This window comes from Octodon degus, unplaced genomic scaffold (genome assembly GCF_000260255.1).
Source record: "Octodon degus isolate 3935 unplaced genomic scaffold, OctDeg1.0 scaffold00285, whole genome shotgun sequence".
NCBI classification, from domain to species: Eukaryota; Metazoa; Chordata; class Mammalia; order Rodentia; family Octodontidae; genus Octodon; species Octodon degus.
In genome coordinates this window covers 1,430,807-1,445,629 of record NW_004524861.1, presented here as the reverse complement: position 1 = coordinate 1,445,629, position 14,823 = coordinate 1,430,807, and the positions used below count along the sequence as shown (strand labels likewise).

Genomic DNA, 14,823 nt, shown 5'->3' with positions numbered 1-14,823 from the left:
GCGGGGGACAGAGCGGGCTTCCAAGAGGGTGGAGGTGCAGAGTTTGTCTCCACGTGGCCTGGCAGCAGGCTGTGGTTTGCTGCGAGTGAACAGGAGCAAGTCGGGGTGAACAGATGGTAGGGTCAGGTCCAGGTCCATGGTGGGACCTAAAGGTATGAAAAACCTTCATGTATTTGGGGAAGAAGTTGTAGCACAATAAGTATAGCTGTTCAGAAATATACCTGAAGCTCAAAAGTTAATAGAAAAAGGAGAACTTTATACAAAATGTGGCTCTCTAGCCGGTACCCCTACTCAAGGTGGGATCACAGCAGAAATAAGGGTCCCCTCGGTCTTGGAAGCTGTCTGCAGGTTGAACAGTGAGGGGCTCTGGCCTCAGGGAGGTACGCTGCCTCCCCCAGCTGACCTCCTTCCCTCTGGAAGTGCTGCCTACAACCACCCATCTCGGGGGAGGTACAGTCTGTATTGCTTTTTGTCCGAAGTAAAAGAGCCATTAATGTAAAAATGGGTCCTAACAAATATGTAAGTATAGAAAGGCAAATAATTTTATATGCTTAACTCAGATGCTGCCTGGCTTTTCTTGCTTCAAGGGAAAGCTTAGTAATAAACCCCAAGTTTGCTCTGAAGTGTTCTCATGTGTGGTAGATGGACAGGCCCACATCCCTATGGCAACCATCTCTAGATGGGAATAGAATAAGCGGTGCACCCTGATGGTGTCCCAGGATCCAGAATGTCTCCTTGTTCTTGACCTCCTTCCAGCAGGTCCCAGGACCTCATGTCCACTTCTCTGGGGCCCTTGCCTCCACCCCTGGAAGAGGCACAGACCTTGCAGAAGAGTGGACTGCCCCTCACTGCTATTGCTGCATTAGCAGGAGCTGGCTGGAGGCCGACGATTACTGGGTAGGTGCAGGGGTGCCAGCTGCACCCTAACCAACCCCAAGTTCAGAGACAGCTCCCCTCACTCCACAAAAGTATTTTGAAACCCACTCCCTGGAATCCAGGCCCAAAAACATGAGCTCAGAGGAGAGAGAGCTCCACATCGCTTGAGGCACAGACCCACTTCTGCCTACAGGACAGGACCTTGTGCTGACATTCTGGTACTATCTCTTAGAGTGAAGACTGCACAGTCAGTCGGAGCACACTTTACAGATGAAAATCATGGGTCCCATCGCAGACGTCAGATGACAGTGGCAGGGCCTAAATCTGCAGTGTCCATGCCTCCTTGGAGTCAGAAGTTTGGGTCTTGAACATTCTCTTTTGGAGACCTCAGAGCTAGTCTGAGCTTCCCAGCCATGTAAAGAAGGGGCTGGGACTACACCTTTCCTCTGTCCTCCAGGTCTCAGCTCGTGGTCTGTGGCATGCTGCAGGTGTGGTCCAGTTCCTCACTCAGGGTGTTCCCCACCCAGCAATGTGATCCAACTGCATAGCAAGGCCTAAACTGGGCCCTCCCAATCTTGGTCTCAGGAACAATGAGATTTTCTGGGCCCTGGCTTCTCTGGTGTCACTTCAAGGACTAGCAGTCTTTGCTTTCTCATTTGCATAACCAAATGGTTGGGTGACGTGGTTTCAGTGGAACGGCATTGTCTGCACACTGCATCATTTTAGACAGGCAACAGTGGACCTCCTGGGAAGTTGTGGGTGGATCTTTTGGGGACAACAATACCCAGACCACAAGTGTACACTGGAGCGGTTCCAGCCAATCAGTAGCAGGGCTCACACTCCTAGTGAGCCACGGATGTATCCTTGTTTTCAATTGTCTGTGTGCTTTAAGAAATTGGACAAAAAGTCAAAAGTTTGTGGGATTGGAAGTGTGGTTCATGGTAAAACACAGATTCAGAATGCATGAGGTCCTGACCTCAACCTCCAGAACCCTCAAAAAAGTTAAACATAGGAGTCAAGATTTCCATTCATTCTGGAAAAATCCCAAAGACTGAGGACGCCAGCCCTGCTGCCTCCTCCCAGCAACAGTGGCTCTGGAGCTGAGGGTTGGCTGCCCTGTGAACCTGGCACCTGTGTGGAGACCCTGAGGGAGTGTCTGAGGCACCTCATGCCATGCTGTCTACCTGTCATCTTCTGACACTCAGCTCCCTCTGCCGGCTGTGCCCTCAGGGAGCAGGACTGGAGTGCCCACTGTGCCCTGGCTGAATGTCCCTTTACATGTCCAGGCAATTTGGGAAGAGCCTCTCTCTGTACCCTCTGTCAGACACCTGACCTGGCATTTTCCCCTTTCTCACCTGGGCTTGGCCACCTGGTGTGCTTCTCCTGGAAACTTGGCACCCAGGGCTGTGTGCATGTTGTCACCTGAGCTGTTCCTTCCCTATAACTCTGTTCTGCCCACGCAGCCGGGAGCAGGAGGGGCAGCTTCCCACTGCACTGCCAGCAGTCTGGCCTAGAGAGTATCTTTTGCCACTGGGGGCACCGGGATCCTTTCAGGGTCCTCCACCTGCTCCAGGCCCAGGATGAAATGCCTCCGCATCTCGCTGAGGAAACCGTGCTGTGGTGCGGCTCTCCTCTATATACCTCATCACAGGATTGTTCATTGGGCTTTAGCGTAAAGCCAACAGGCAGAGGGTGGTGGACCTGCGGCAGCCCACCCCAAAGGCTGGCGCCACGCAGGCTGAACATCCCAGCTGTCAGGATGGTGAGCCGCTGAGCTTCTCAGCTTCATACAATCCAGGCATTTTATTATAGCAACACAAAATGGACTAAGAACACACACACACACACACACACACACACACACACAGAGTGAAGTGCAAGCAAACAAAGTTAAACTCAAGCCCTCTGTGGAGACCATTTACAATGCAGATGAGATTAAGCCCAAAGGGCACCTCCCTCTTCCGTACCCCACCCACCTCTCCAAACCCACTGCCCAGTCGTGACTTTAGGATTTGTTCCAGCAACAGGGGCTTAGACAATATTTGCCTCTGATCTAAATAGAAGTCCAGAGCCCTGGGTATAGGCATCTCCCAGAAGGCTTTTCTTACAATTTATTGCCATCTAGTCCCTTACTTGCCCTTAGGTTCTGGTGGTGGAGAGGAGGAAGGAGCTTCTCTGAAGATGCAAAGATAGCTTGGGGTGGGGGACACTGCAGGAAAGCAAGGTGCTGGGGAGGTGACAGAGCCCCAGGATAGGAGCTGGGACCCACAACCTGAGAGTGGACACCACCACTCCCAGTGTAGGCTTAGTGGCCAGGGAAAGTGCTTCACAGGAGGAAGAAGTTCCTGATTCAAGGCACGGAGCTTAGACAGCCAGCAAATGTTCAGCAGCTCAACACCAAATGCTAAGTTAAAACAGGTAGAAGATTGCCTAGAGATGATGTGATTCCAAGCAGGCAAGGTCTGTTTCTGTGTGTTTACCTCTTTACCGACACTCAGATGTGAACAGGAGAATCCAATGTGAAGTATACAAAGTCCACTTAACTTGTCCTTTCATCAGAAGCTATATTGTCCCTCTGTTCCTTAATGAAACTGTGTTTCTCTTGTATCAACATGTTTACACTGAAACAAAGACAAAAATGCTACCAAGAGGTACCTGAAGCTGGTCTTTGACTAAAAGGGTCTGATTCCTGGGTCATTAGAGACCTGTGAGGAAGAACGCTTTGGAGCCTGTGTTGCTCCACAAGGAGCCAATTATCTGTTTGTGAAGAGTTCTAAGTGACTCATAATGTCGGGGGTTAAAATCCTCCTATTTCATCACAAGCGAGAAAAGGCATGTGCAGTGGCTTCCTGGGGTGCCTGCTGGACTTTGGAGTTCTGGATGCAGGAATGTTGAGGTTGCTCAGGCAGTGGGCAGAATGATCCCCCAGGTGACCCCCAGGAGGCTCCCCAAGGGCATAGCTCCCAGGTGGCCACGTAAGCCCTGCCATTTCAGCAGCACTCCAGCCTCCTGGGGTATGGGGTGGTGAAATCTATTTGTCTTCCTAAAGGAGTGAGGCCTTCTTATGGTGACCTCATCTTTGTTGTCATTAGATCCCTATCTGTATCTCTCCCCTCTTCTTGTTGAGGTTCAGAATACAGACTGCAGTTCAGGACATAGGACCTGGTAGTAAAAATAAATCATTCTAAAATGTCTGGTTTTACCCTGACCACAGCTAAATGCCCCTTTATGCCAGGCTGTGTCTCACTTGTCCTCCTTCAAAGGGACAGGGCCAAATCTTGCTTCTGCTCAGGCCTTTCTGCTCTCCGAAGAGCTTCCTGTTTGACTGACACTGAAAAAGAAGGCAACACTTCCTGTTTTAAAAGAGGAGAACTTAAGATTTGATTTCAGCAAATTTCATATTAGCAACTTTGAGTATTTATTCCAGTGGCAAAGAGAAATCTGTAGGAATAACTCAGCTTCTGAGTACTATACTGACATTAACTTTTGATTCAGACTTTCAAAGGCCGGGGTTTCCACCCCCACTCCAGCTGCTCTTTAATTTCACCAGTTCCTGGCTCTTTGCTTACTGTAGAATGGGATTTTGAATGCTTCTGGCAACTAGGTGTTATTAGTAAGGCATGGTGCTTTGTTATTAGATTGCATTTTATTATTTCCTTCAGCTCAGTGTGTACCTGATATTGGAAACTCTCCCTGTGGGTTGAGGTTGAGAGATGCTGCCAATGATGTGGATTTATTATTGGGGGGGGGCCTTGGCAACCAGCTGGGAATCCAGGCTGTGTGGCAGGCCAGCTTTACCTCCTTCTGGCTGGGACAGTCCAGTGTTCATGCACTAGGAGCCGCTGATGGCTATGTGTGTCGGTGCCACAGGAGATCAGTAGGCATTTAACACAGATTTCCTGGCCTCTTCGCACAGTGGGTCCAGTTTACCATCACCTCCTAGGGAAACAGACACAACTACTTTTGTACAATTTGATGTTTTATGAGATCCACCTAGGGCTTCCACCAGGCAAACATTTCCCAAGGTCCCAGGAATGCATGTTGCAAGCCAGCCTCGAGTGGGTGGCACAAGCGTTTCTTTCTGAGCATGGGGAGGCATGTGCATGCTATCCTGCCAGGTCAGAAGCCCCAAGGCCAGGACTCCTAGAATGCCACAGATAATGCTGCATGAGGCAGACACATAACTCCAGTGGTCTCAGCAAGTCTAGACCAAACAAACTAGTGGAACAAAAGTTACACTGAAAGTAGATAATAATAAAGCACACATTATTAAAGTGGAGAAAAACAATTATCATCAAATTCCATCACCTATTGAGAGTCAGGGCTTAACTCCTTTTTTTCCTCAGCTGTTTCCAGAGTCTGGAAAGAGGTCAGAGGGACAAGCCCTCGACTGTGTGTGGTCCCACATCTGCTCTGTGGGCCATAGTATGGGGCTTCTGGTGTGAAGGAAGAACTCAGAAAGAAACCTAGCTTGAAGCTGTGCATGGCACTGTGATCATTTGAACAGAAGTGGGGGCTTCTGGGAGAAGGCAATGGGCTGGCCAGAAAGCTCCTGCAAAGGAGGCCTTACCGAACTCCAAGTCTGTGATATTGCACTGGAAGACGACGTCCTCATTCACTACAAGCTCTACCACATTCCACTCTTCAATCTTCTCTAGGGTGACCTTATGTCCATCTTTAGCCAACACAGCTGGAAAATGGAGAAGAAGGCTGTGACATGGGGACAATTAATCTGATGTGCAGGTGCCCTACTGGACACAGCAGCCTGGCTCCTCTGTGGACCCTGCTGGCTATATGTCACCATCTGTTGGGACTCCCTGGTGCTGGTCTCCGTGTGCCCTCCCCTTCCTAAGGAAGCATAGCCATATGTCTGCATGACACTGATCAGCACTCAGAATCATCCCAGGCTCATAGGATCCACTGGACAACGATCTTCCTCTGTGAAGGGTGATTAGGCTGTCCACAGGCTTAATCTTTTGGACACCATGCTTCATGTGAGGAGACCCAAGAGCTAGGAAACTTCTTGCCCTGTCAGTGGAAATATAATTAGTAGCCTTTCTGAAGAGCAATTATCAGGAAAAAGACCCCAACCACAAAAAACTAACAAACAAACACCAATTCTAGTGTTTGGCCCAGGAAACTGCATTTAAAAGAAAATTCTATATGGAAACAAGTCAGAAATAGCAGCAGATTTTTGCAACAAGATAACCTTTCATATTATTAGAAATGCAAAACTCTATGAATGATAGAAAATAATAAAAAGATGGTCAAGTAAACAGTGGCGTGTCCCTGAGATTTTATTTGAACCTTTAAAAATCTTTCGAAATAGCAGAAATAATATGCATAGTAGAAATAAAAAATTAGGATGTAAGTATGTATAATACATATTAAAATATATTGCCAATATTAATTAAAATGTATGTAAGAAAGAAGAAAAATATCTTATCTGAGGTGAAATTATGTGAAACTCTTTCTCCTCTTTATACATTTGGCATTTTCTAAGAAGTCTACAATCATGAGGAAAAAATTCTTTTTAAAAGGGAAATGGTCTGGCTTTTCCTTCTCCCCGCTGGTATCTGCAGTCTGGTTACATCTTCTACCCAGTGGCTCCTTTGTTCCCCAGAGATCATCACGGCAAATGGCTAGATTTCATCTGCAAGGTGGAATTGTGGGTGCACAGTTAGGAGGGGTGGCACGCCTTGCACAGCCTGCAGGTCTATGCCCTCCAGGGCGCTGCTGCCCAGTTTTTTTGGGGTGCTCATCCTAGACTTGGGCATTGAAGTGGGGCTGCTGAGTCACTGCCTTCAGCATCTGCAGAGGCCACTGATAACTTTGGTTTGACGGAAATCAGGCGAGGGATGTGTTTTCTAAGGTCTGAGTGTTTCAATCAGTCTTGGGTGGAGAAAAGCAGACATTGATGTCAGTTAATTGCATTTAATTACAGAGACAATTGCTGTTTCAAAATGTTGCTGTGTCCACTTCTTCAGCTTTCAATCAGTTCAAGAACCTCCAACCCTGACTGTGAGCGTTTTAATTGCGTGATTTTAATTTCACTTCTGGAAAGAAGCTTCAGAAAGACCCAGTGAGGGTCTCCATTAACGCCACAGCACTCCTTGGGCACCCAGTGGCAGTCCAAATTGACCTGCATCAGCAAAGTTCCCTCTTTGAAGATGCCTGGGTTGTTTTCTTCAGCATATTTATGTTATTATGTCTTGGTTCAGTGTCTCATTCTTAAACACCTTCAAAGAAGGCACTGAGTTTGGGCTGATGACTTGTTTCCAAGACACAGTCCCTTGGGGGAATGGCAGCTGCTCAGAGGGTCCCCTGCATCAGTGGGGGAGAAGAGATTTCTGAGTCACATGTACCCTGTGGTGCCCCAGGACAGAGCAGCTGAAGGTGGGGAAGTAGAACTTGATCTTTGTGACCTTTAGTTTGGCACCATTTAGAGCCACTTCTGGGGTGAGGGTTTCTATCTGGCAGGAAGAACTCGGGAGCAAACATCTTCTCGACCTCCAACATTGCACCCCTGCCTTGGGGCCCAGGGGAGATTATTCTGCTCTTAAAACCCAGGCTCACTCTGACTGTACTGGGTCTGAAGCTTGCTTTAGGGAGACAGGGTTACTCCTCCAAGGCACAGGGTAGCTAAGAAATAGGACCCACCAATAACCCACCCTAAGGAGTTGGTGGTGGTAGTGCTCGGTGTCCCTCATCCAGGAGTAAGTGCAGCCCAGCGGGAGAGCATCCTCTTAGGAGGACCCTCTGCTCTTTCCACTTCCAGGGCTGCAATGCCCAGACTCTCATGGTCCCTGTAGGCCTGTGCCTTCTGCCCTGACCACAGTACCATGGTACCCTCCCCTAGTGTCTAGTGTAATTTAGCTCCCTAGATAAACAATCTCAGAATGAGACTGGGTGTCACCACTGATCCGTGGGCCCAAGTGACCCAAATCTAATCTACAGTAGCGTGGTCACTGCCCCAGAGTCCTCTTCTGATGGATCGAGGATGTGCCGAGCCTGGTTGTGGGTGTCCAGGGAGGTTTAAGGGATCAAAGCAGCAGCAGCCCTGGAGTTCCTGCAGTTCAAGCAAATACCACCGCTCCGGTGGGTCACCCGGTCTCCTGGAGCTGCTGTGCAGCTGGATATTCAAAGAAAGGTCAGACAGATCCACTCCCCGAGACAAATCCTGGGCAGACTGTGCAAAGCCTCAGCATCAATCAACCCAAAGCTGTAAAGCCACCCACAGAGTGCCTGCCTCTTTGGAGTGGCACCTCATTCTTCAGGGGCAATCTGGACAGCATGAGGGTTCATGGAGAAGGCTCTGTCCCCTTGGTGCAGGCAGAACAGCACACCATCTATAGGGGGTTAAATGCTGCTGGGAGTCAAGGTGTGGAGACAGCCTTTCCTTCCTCAGCACAGATGTGGTGCCAAAGACCATTACTGATGCAGGTGTGACTTGGCTAAACAAACAGTTCTGTGTTAGAGGTGACCTAGCCCCAGCTCCTTCCAGCTCAAATACAGCATGCAAAGCACAACCATGGCTGAGCAATTTCACAGAACTCACTGCTAAGCTTAATTTCATCAGCATTGAGGCTGGAGTGGAGACATGGTTGCTGAACTACTATAATTCATGGATACTAGAGAGCAAAAGTTACAGACTGCTCAAGACGTGGTAAGTTTGGAACAGAGCAGGCATGTCTCCAGACAATCCAAGAAGCAATGAGGGACTGTGACTTTTCTAAGTAACACGCAGCACTTAGATGCAAATGTCACTGCAGACAGCTTGCAAGTAGACCTGCTTGCTGTGACAGGAGGGGTGGGTCTGCAGTGGGGGTGAAGGGTGAGGAGACAGGTGGGGTGTGTGTGCTTTCTGCTCTGCTGCTGCTAAGCCCTGGTCCCTATCACTGTCCCAGGCAAGTTTGACAGTGGTGTTGGATGCGTTATCATACAGGATGTAGAGCTTACTTTATGCATCAGCCACCTGCTGGCATCTTGTTGTCCTCAAGTTTCCTTCAGCCACAAAAGAAAAAAAAAAAATAGCACCTCCAGGAGAGGCAGCAGGCTGGCCCCAACACTCCTGACCTCCTGCCAATGTGCTCAGTGAGATCCTGAAGCTCTGCATGTCCAGGAGCTCAGCTTGTCTGTCTCTCTCTGACCCATTTCTCTTTTTCTTGAAAATACTTTTGCTGATAAAAAGTTTGAGTCAAGGTATTACAACGTAGTTCAGGCTGACTTCTGTGTACCCTAGGCTGGCCTTTGCATGCACGGCAATGTGCTCCTGCCTCAGCCTCCTGATTATAGGTGTTCACCAGGCCTGCATAGAAAAATGTTTTATCTCTCAAATGTTATTAGATTGTAAGTCTAATGCAGGTCATGTGCACCTGGTACTTAGGAACATGCTTAATTCTCATGACAATAGGCCTGGTGACCTAACTCTGTCTGTACATGTAGCACTTTCAAGTTATTTTTCATGCCTGCTCTGTTTTCATGGGTATGTTGCATTTCACATGATGTATGTAATGTGATTCATTTAGCCGTGTCACTTTCTGGTTGTTTCTAATTTTCACAGTTACCAAGAACATCACAAACAGTAAACACCATGGCATGCCCTCTTGTGCCAGTGTTTTCAAAAACAAGATAGATACTTAGAATCAGGACGGTTGGATTTTGCAATGTGGGTTACTTAAAGGCCTCTGCCATGGGGCCCTCCCAGGTCACTGTCCTATTTGCCTTCCATGGAGAGTGCTGACAATACCCAATCTCTGCATCTTTCACCAGCCTTTACTGGTCTCTCTGGAGAGTCCTGCTCTGCAAGTTAGTGTCCCATGGCCGCTTCAACTGGCACGGACACACGATGAATGCTGAGTTATACCATCATCAGCCTTCTGGAAACCTGGCTCACCAACCTTGTGGCCCCAGGTCCCTTCCCCTCGCTGTACTTGCCCCTTCTCTGGTTTGTCTTCATCACTCTCTGCCCCGGAAAGGCCCTCTGTAAGACTGCTCCTGCCTGTCTTTCTTGTGCATCTTTCTCATCTTCTGTAGCTCCCTGAGGGTCTGTTTACTTCACTAATACTTCTCAGCCCTCCACTGCACCATGAACCTGCTGTGGCTCCACCCAGTAAGGAAAAGGGCAATCAGGAATCTGCCTGTGCAGCTTTAGTGAAAGTGGGGGGAGAAGGATAACAAGGTGGATGGGTGGAACCCGCATTGCATTAGGTACTGCTGAGCACCAGGAAGATGAGAAGAGAAGGAAATCAGGAAGCACTGACAGTTTAGGAGGAGATACTCAGGAAGACCTGTGCTGAAGGGGACTTCTGAGGACACATTGAGGGCTAAGTGGTGAAGGGAGCTTTCTAGCCCAGCAACCAGGAGCACAAGGGTGTGTTCCAGGGGGAGCTCCAGGGTCAGCCAGGAGGGGGTATGGTGAGCAGAAGATCCAGAGGGTGGGGCAAGTTGTGAGGGGACAGGATGGGTAGGGAGGGTGCATGGCAAGGGGAGGAATGAGGTCAGGGAGGCCTGAGGAGCCTGGTAACTCTCAGAAGTCTTTGGCTTATGCTCTGGGAGCTGCAGGAGTATTCTCGGAGGAAAAGCCTATGCTCACACTTAGCTTCACCTGGCTTTGGTGCTGAGAGCAGACTGCAAGGGGCCAAGGATGGCTGGTCACAGGGAGCCCAGGCATGAGTCCAGGTGAGATCCAGGTGGGAGAGGGTGGTGGTTGGGGAAAGGCAGCAAGGGAGGAGAGAGTGGTCATCAGGTTAGGGGGCTCACAGTTGAGGCCAGAGCTGGCCACAAGAACAGGCAGACTGGCCAGGGGTGAGTGAGAGAGAAGGGTGAAAATTCCTCCTGGCCTGGCCTCAACAGCTGGAGACAGGTGCAGCTGTGACCTGAGGGAGACACACATGAACTCTGGGTGAATGGGCTGCCAGGGGTTCTGCTTGGGACTCCTGGACACACATCTGGTCATGGGCATCCCAGTGATGATGTAACACAGCATTCATCAGTGTGTCAGTTCCAGTCTGCCTTTGTCTTTCTTTGGAATGCAATGTTTGACCACTGGCTTTATCTTTCTTAGTAGTTCACTCCCTTCTGCTGCTCCCTAGATCTCTCCCTTCAGAACTGGCTCCTGAAAGGGCTTCCCTAATCTCACCATGCTCCAGCTCCAGAGCCGTTGCTGGTGCTCTGATGCCAAGGGCTAGACTACCAGATTCTGCTGCTGTTCACAACCCCCACCAGACCAGCTGCTGCTCTGCCCCAAACACACCCAGCTGCTTCCTTCCTTGTGCCCCCCAGGGAACAATGAGTTAACCCTTATCACTCTCAGGCCTGGGATCTACTGTGTGCCTTTCTTCTGAGAGTCTCACACCAGCGAAGGGGGACTCACATTCTCCTGTGCAACCAGCAAGCTAAGGTCCCATCATTTGACTTTGACCTTCTTAAGAAGCTACTGAATTCTCGAGACCAATTCACACTTAGCCGGGTGGACTTCAGAGCCCCTGTCACCTGTGTCCTGGTACCCATAGCACTAGTATACGAGAGGAGGCCAGGGCTCAGGCAAAGTAGGCAGGCAAAGCTCACAGGACTTGTGGACAAATTAGATGAGCTTTTTTTCCCTCAATATTTATAAGCTGTGCATTATAACAAAATGTTCAGTTATGCATTCTGCCTTACTATGACTTTTGGTATGTAAATGATCTAATGGAATTCATACAGTCATGCTGATTGTGGAAGAAGGAAGAAACACAATTAAACCTGCCTGTAGACATCAGCAAAATAGCAGAGTAGACAGCCCCAAACTCCCATGCCTGCCCAGAAACATGACAAAAGCAACAAGAAACTGTCAGAACCCAGCTTTATCAAAGCTCTAGAAAACAGTCAAAGGTCTACGGCATTGAATTGGAAAAGGGCAACTTTAAAACAGTAGGAGAGCTCTGGGATGCATTTGCTTCTCTTGCCCCTCCTTGACTTAGTGGCACTCTTGAGGACAGTAGTCGCTATCCCCAAACGGACCCTCATCCTTAATTCCTGAGACAGCAGAGCAGATCTCCCTTGCAGATTCTTGTGTTAGTCTGTTCTGACCCAGCTGGAGCTCCTTGGAGGGGCAACCCCAGCACTGAACTCTGTTAGCCTAGCTTGGAACTCCCACCAGGTGGGAAAGTCGTAGGTGTTGCACAAAAACAGTGTAAGACAATGAAAAGCCCACCATTGCCCAGGCAAAAGATTATAGTTGAGTCATAAAAATGCCACTTATGAAGCCTAAGCTGAAAAGCCAGAGGGAGTTTCTTTGGAAAATTAGGCATTCAGAAGCACTCATTTACATATTCTGGACAATTTAGATTGCCAAACACATGTCCTACACAGGATACAGGCTCAGAAAACGTCCTGAGGTCCTGAAGGTCCTGAGTATCTGCACTAGCTCATTGGCGGCTCTGGGAGAGAGAGGAAGACTGAGGCAGAACTATAAGCCCCCTGGATAAGATCTAAAGAAATGCCTAGTGCAGGAGAAATGCATGAGTAATGGGAAGGCTTTCATTTCATTTGAAAACTCCTAGCATTCAAAAGAAATTTTAGTCAAAACAATAATGGGACATAACCTTTTAGAAATTAGGAAAACAAACTCTAGAGAAGGAAGAGGATCTCATTTACAGAGCAGCACATTGTAATACCTCAGTGTCCACCTTCTAACAATTCTTTGATCAAACAATTGGACCGCATAGCCCAAATTGAAAACTCACCATCACAACAGTTAACCAGGAAATTTGTATCCAGCAAAACTATGCTTGACACATGAATGTGAAATCAAGACATTGCTCTTGTATATTTGGCATACAAGAACTGTGAGAGGAAGTCCTTTTGGCTGAAGTAAATGGAAACTGGATGTTAATCTGAGGCTGAATGAAGAAAAAAAAGAACACGCATAAAGATGACAATGTAGGTAAACTGTTTTCTAGAGCTTTGATAAATGTGGGTAAATACTTCACCTTTGATTCATAACTTATCTTTATTCAAATAAGACTCAAAAGGCAAATGAATGCTACAATAATTATAAATCTATGTTAATGGGGAAACGATGTATAAAGATTTAATCTGTGACAACTATGTAAAAGAAGAATGACAAGGTTGCATACAAGTAAAGCATTTGTGTAACAACGAGAACCAAGTTGGCATTGTTTACACACAGTTGCTAAGGTCTAGGATATTAGCTGTCACTCCCAAGTTGAACACTAAAAAATGTACAGAAAAGGAAAGAGGAAGAAAATCAAAATGGTAGACTTCAAGAAATTAACTAAACACACATACACAAAGGAGTAATGTGGGAACTGAGGAGCAAAAACCATAGAAGATCTATGTATCTACAGTGGTACCTCTGTTCACGAGTTTCATTTGCTCAACAATTCTGGAAACGATGCTATGTTTGTGTTTGTGTGGCTAAGATGGCCACAGCTGTGTTCATCACCCAACAATACAGAGTTCACAAACAGTTTGCCAAATGCTTCTGTTTGCAAACCAAATTGTTTGCAGCAAACACATTTGTGAACTGAGGTATCACTGTAAGGAGCAAAAGCAAGAACTTCCTTATTAGCAACTCCTTTAACTGTAAATGGATTAAACTATTTAATTAAAAGACAGTGGTTAGCACAAAGGGTAAGGAAAGTACAATTCATTTATATGCTATCTATAGGAGGCCTGTGTTATTTATTTTTTTAAGAGACTAACATGTGGTTTACAATCACAGACAAGTTAGAGTCTTTATCATTATAAAACTAGATTTTAGATCAAAGATTTGTGAGACAGGTGGATGTTATGTCTCATCCAGAAGACATAGCAATTATAAATGCACACATACAAAGCCTCAAAATATATAAAGAAAAAAAATAGATCAAAATGAGAAGTATTTTCACAGTAATAGTTGGAGAATCTGATATACCTCGTTTAGGAATGGCTATGACATAGACACATGATCAGTAACGAAATAGAGTATTTGAACATTGTAAGCAAAGCAGTCCTAAAAGACATATACAGAGCACTTCACCTAACACTAAGATATATATTCTTCTCAAGTTTACAAAGAACTTTGTCCAGAATAGACCATGTTAGACCACAAAACAGGTCTTAATAAATTTTTGAAAAAGAAATCTTAGAAAATGTTTTTTCCAGGCCCAAAATGAAATGAAACTATAAATTAGTCAACAGGAGAAAAACTAGAAAACTCACAAATACATAGAAATTGAGCAACCAGTAATCCAAATAGAAATCACAGGGAAATGAGAATGTACTTCAAGATGAATGAAAACAAAACACAATATTTCAAACCTTATGGAATGCAGTGATGGCCATGTTCAGAAGAAAGTGTATAGCTGTGACCATCAGCACCTAAGAGGATCTCAAATCAATAACTCAAAGTGTTCATTTTAAGGAAATAGGTAAATAAAAGCCAGCCATACCCAACATGAGCAAAAATAAGGAAATAATAAGGATTAGAGTGGAGGAAAACAAATAGAAAAACAGATGAGCACTGGTGTCTCTTGGAATAGATCAACAATATAAACAAACTATTATCTACATTGACTAAAAACTAGACAAGACTCAAACTCTTCCAAAAACTGAAGAGAAAAATAAAACCTGAAAGCTTATTTGACTAGATCAGTATTAGTCTGACTAGACCAGTATTATCCTGCTACCAAAGTCAAAGATATCAAAGAAAAAGACAGACCAACGTCCCTTATGGCTACTCACTGAAAGTCTTCAACAGGATATAGCGAAATAAATCCATCTATGTAGTTACCTACCAAAAACATGTGGGACCTATCTTAGGAAGGTAAGGGTGTCCAACATGTGAAAAGTCCATAGGTACAACACAATACACTCAGAATGAAGGGGGGAAACACAATCACCTCAACTGAGTCAGAAAAAGGATTGGATAAAATCCAATATCCTTTCTTTTTTTAAAAAAAA

General features: G+C 46.5%; 1 protein-coding gene across 2 annotated transcripts in view; it reads right to left on the bottom strand.

The window, feature by feature from the left end:
- Window positions 1–4,090: 4,090 nt before the first annotated feature.
- Window positions 4,091–14,823, bottom strand: part of CUNH10orf53 (chromosome unknown C10orf53 homolog) — a 14,400-nt gene continuing 3,667 nt past the window's right edge. The window contains exons 2-4 of one of the 2 annotated variants that reach the window (XR_002819297.1): window positions 5,447–5,566; window positions 4,551–4,815; window positions 4,091–4,207 (exon numbers count right to left, since the gene is read on the bottom strand). Coding sequence is in view for 1 of the 2 variants with exons in the window: in XM_004646968.2 (XP_004647025.1) it covers window positions 4,751–4,815; window positions 5,447–5,566 (185 nt within the window). In the remaining variant the exon portion in view is untranslated. Of the gene's footprint in view, window positions 4,816–5,446; window positions 5,567–14,823 lie in introns of both variants that reach the window. The other variant, XM_004646968.2, reaches the window with a different exon arrangement.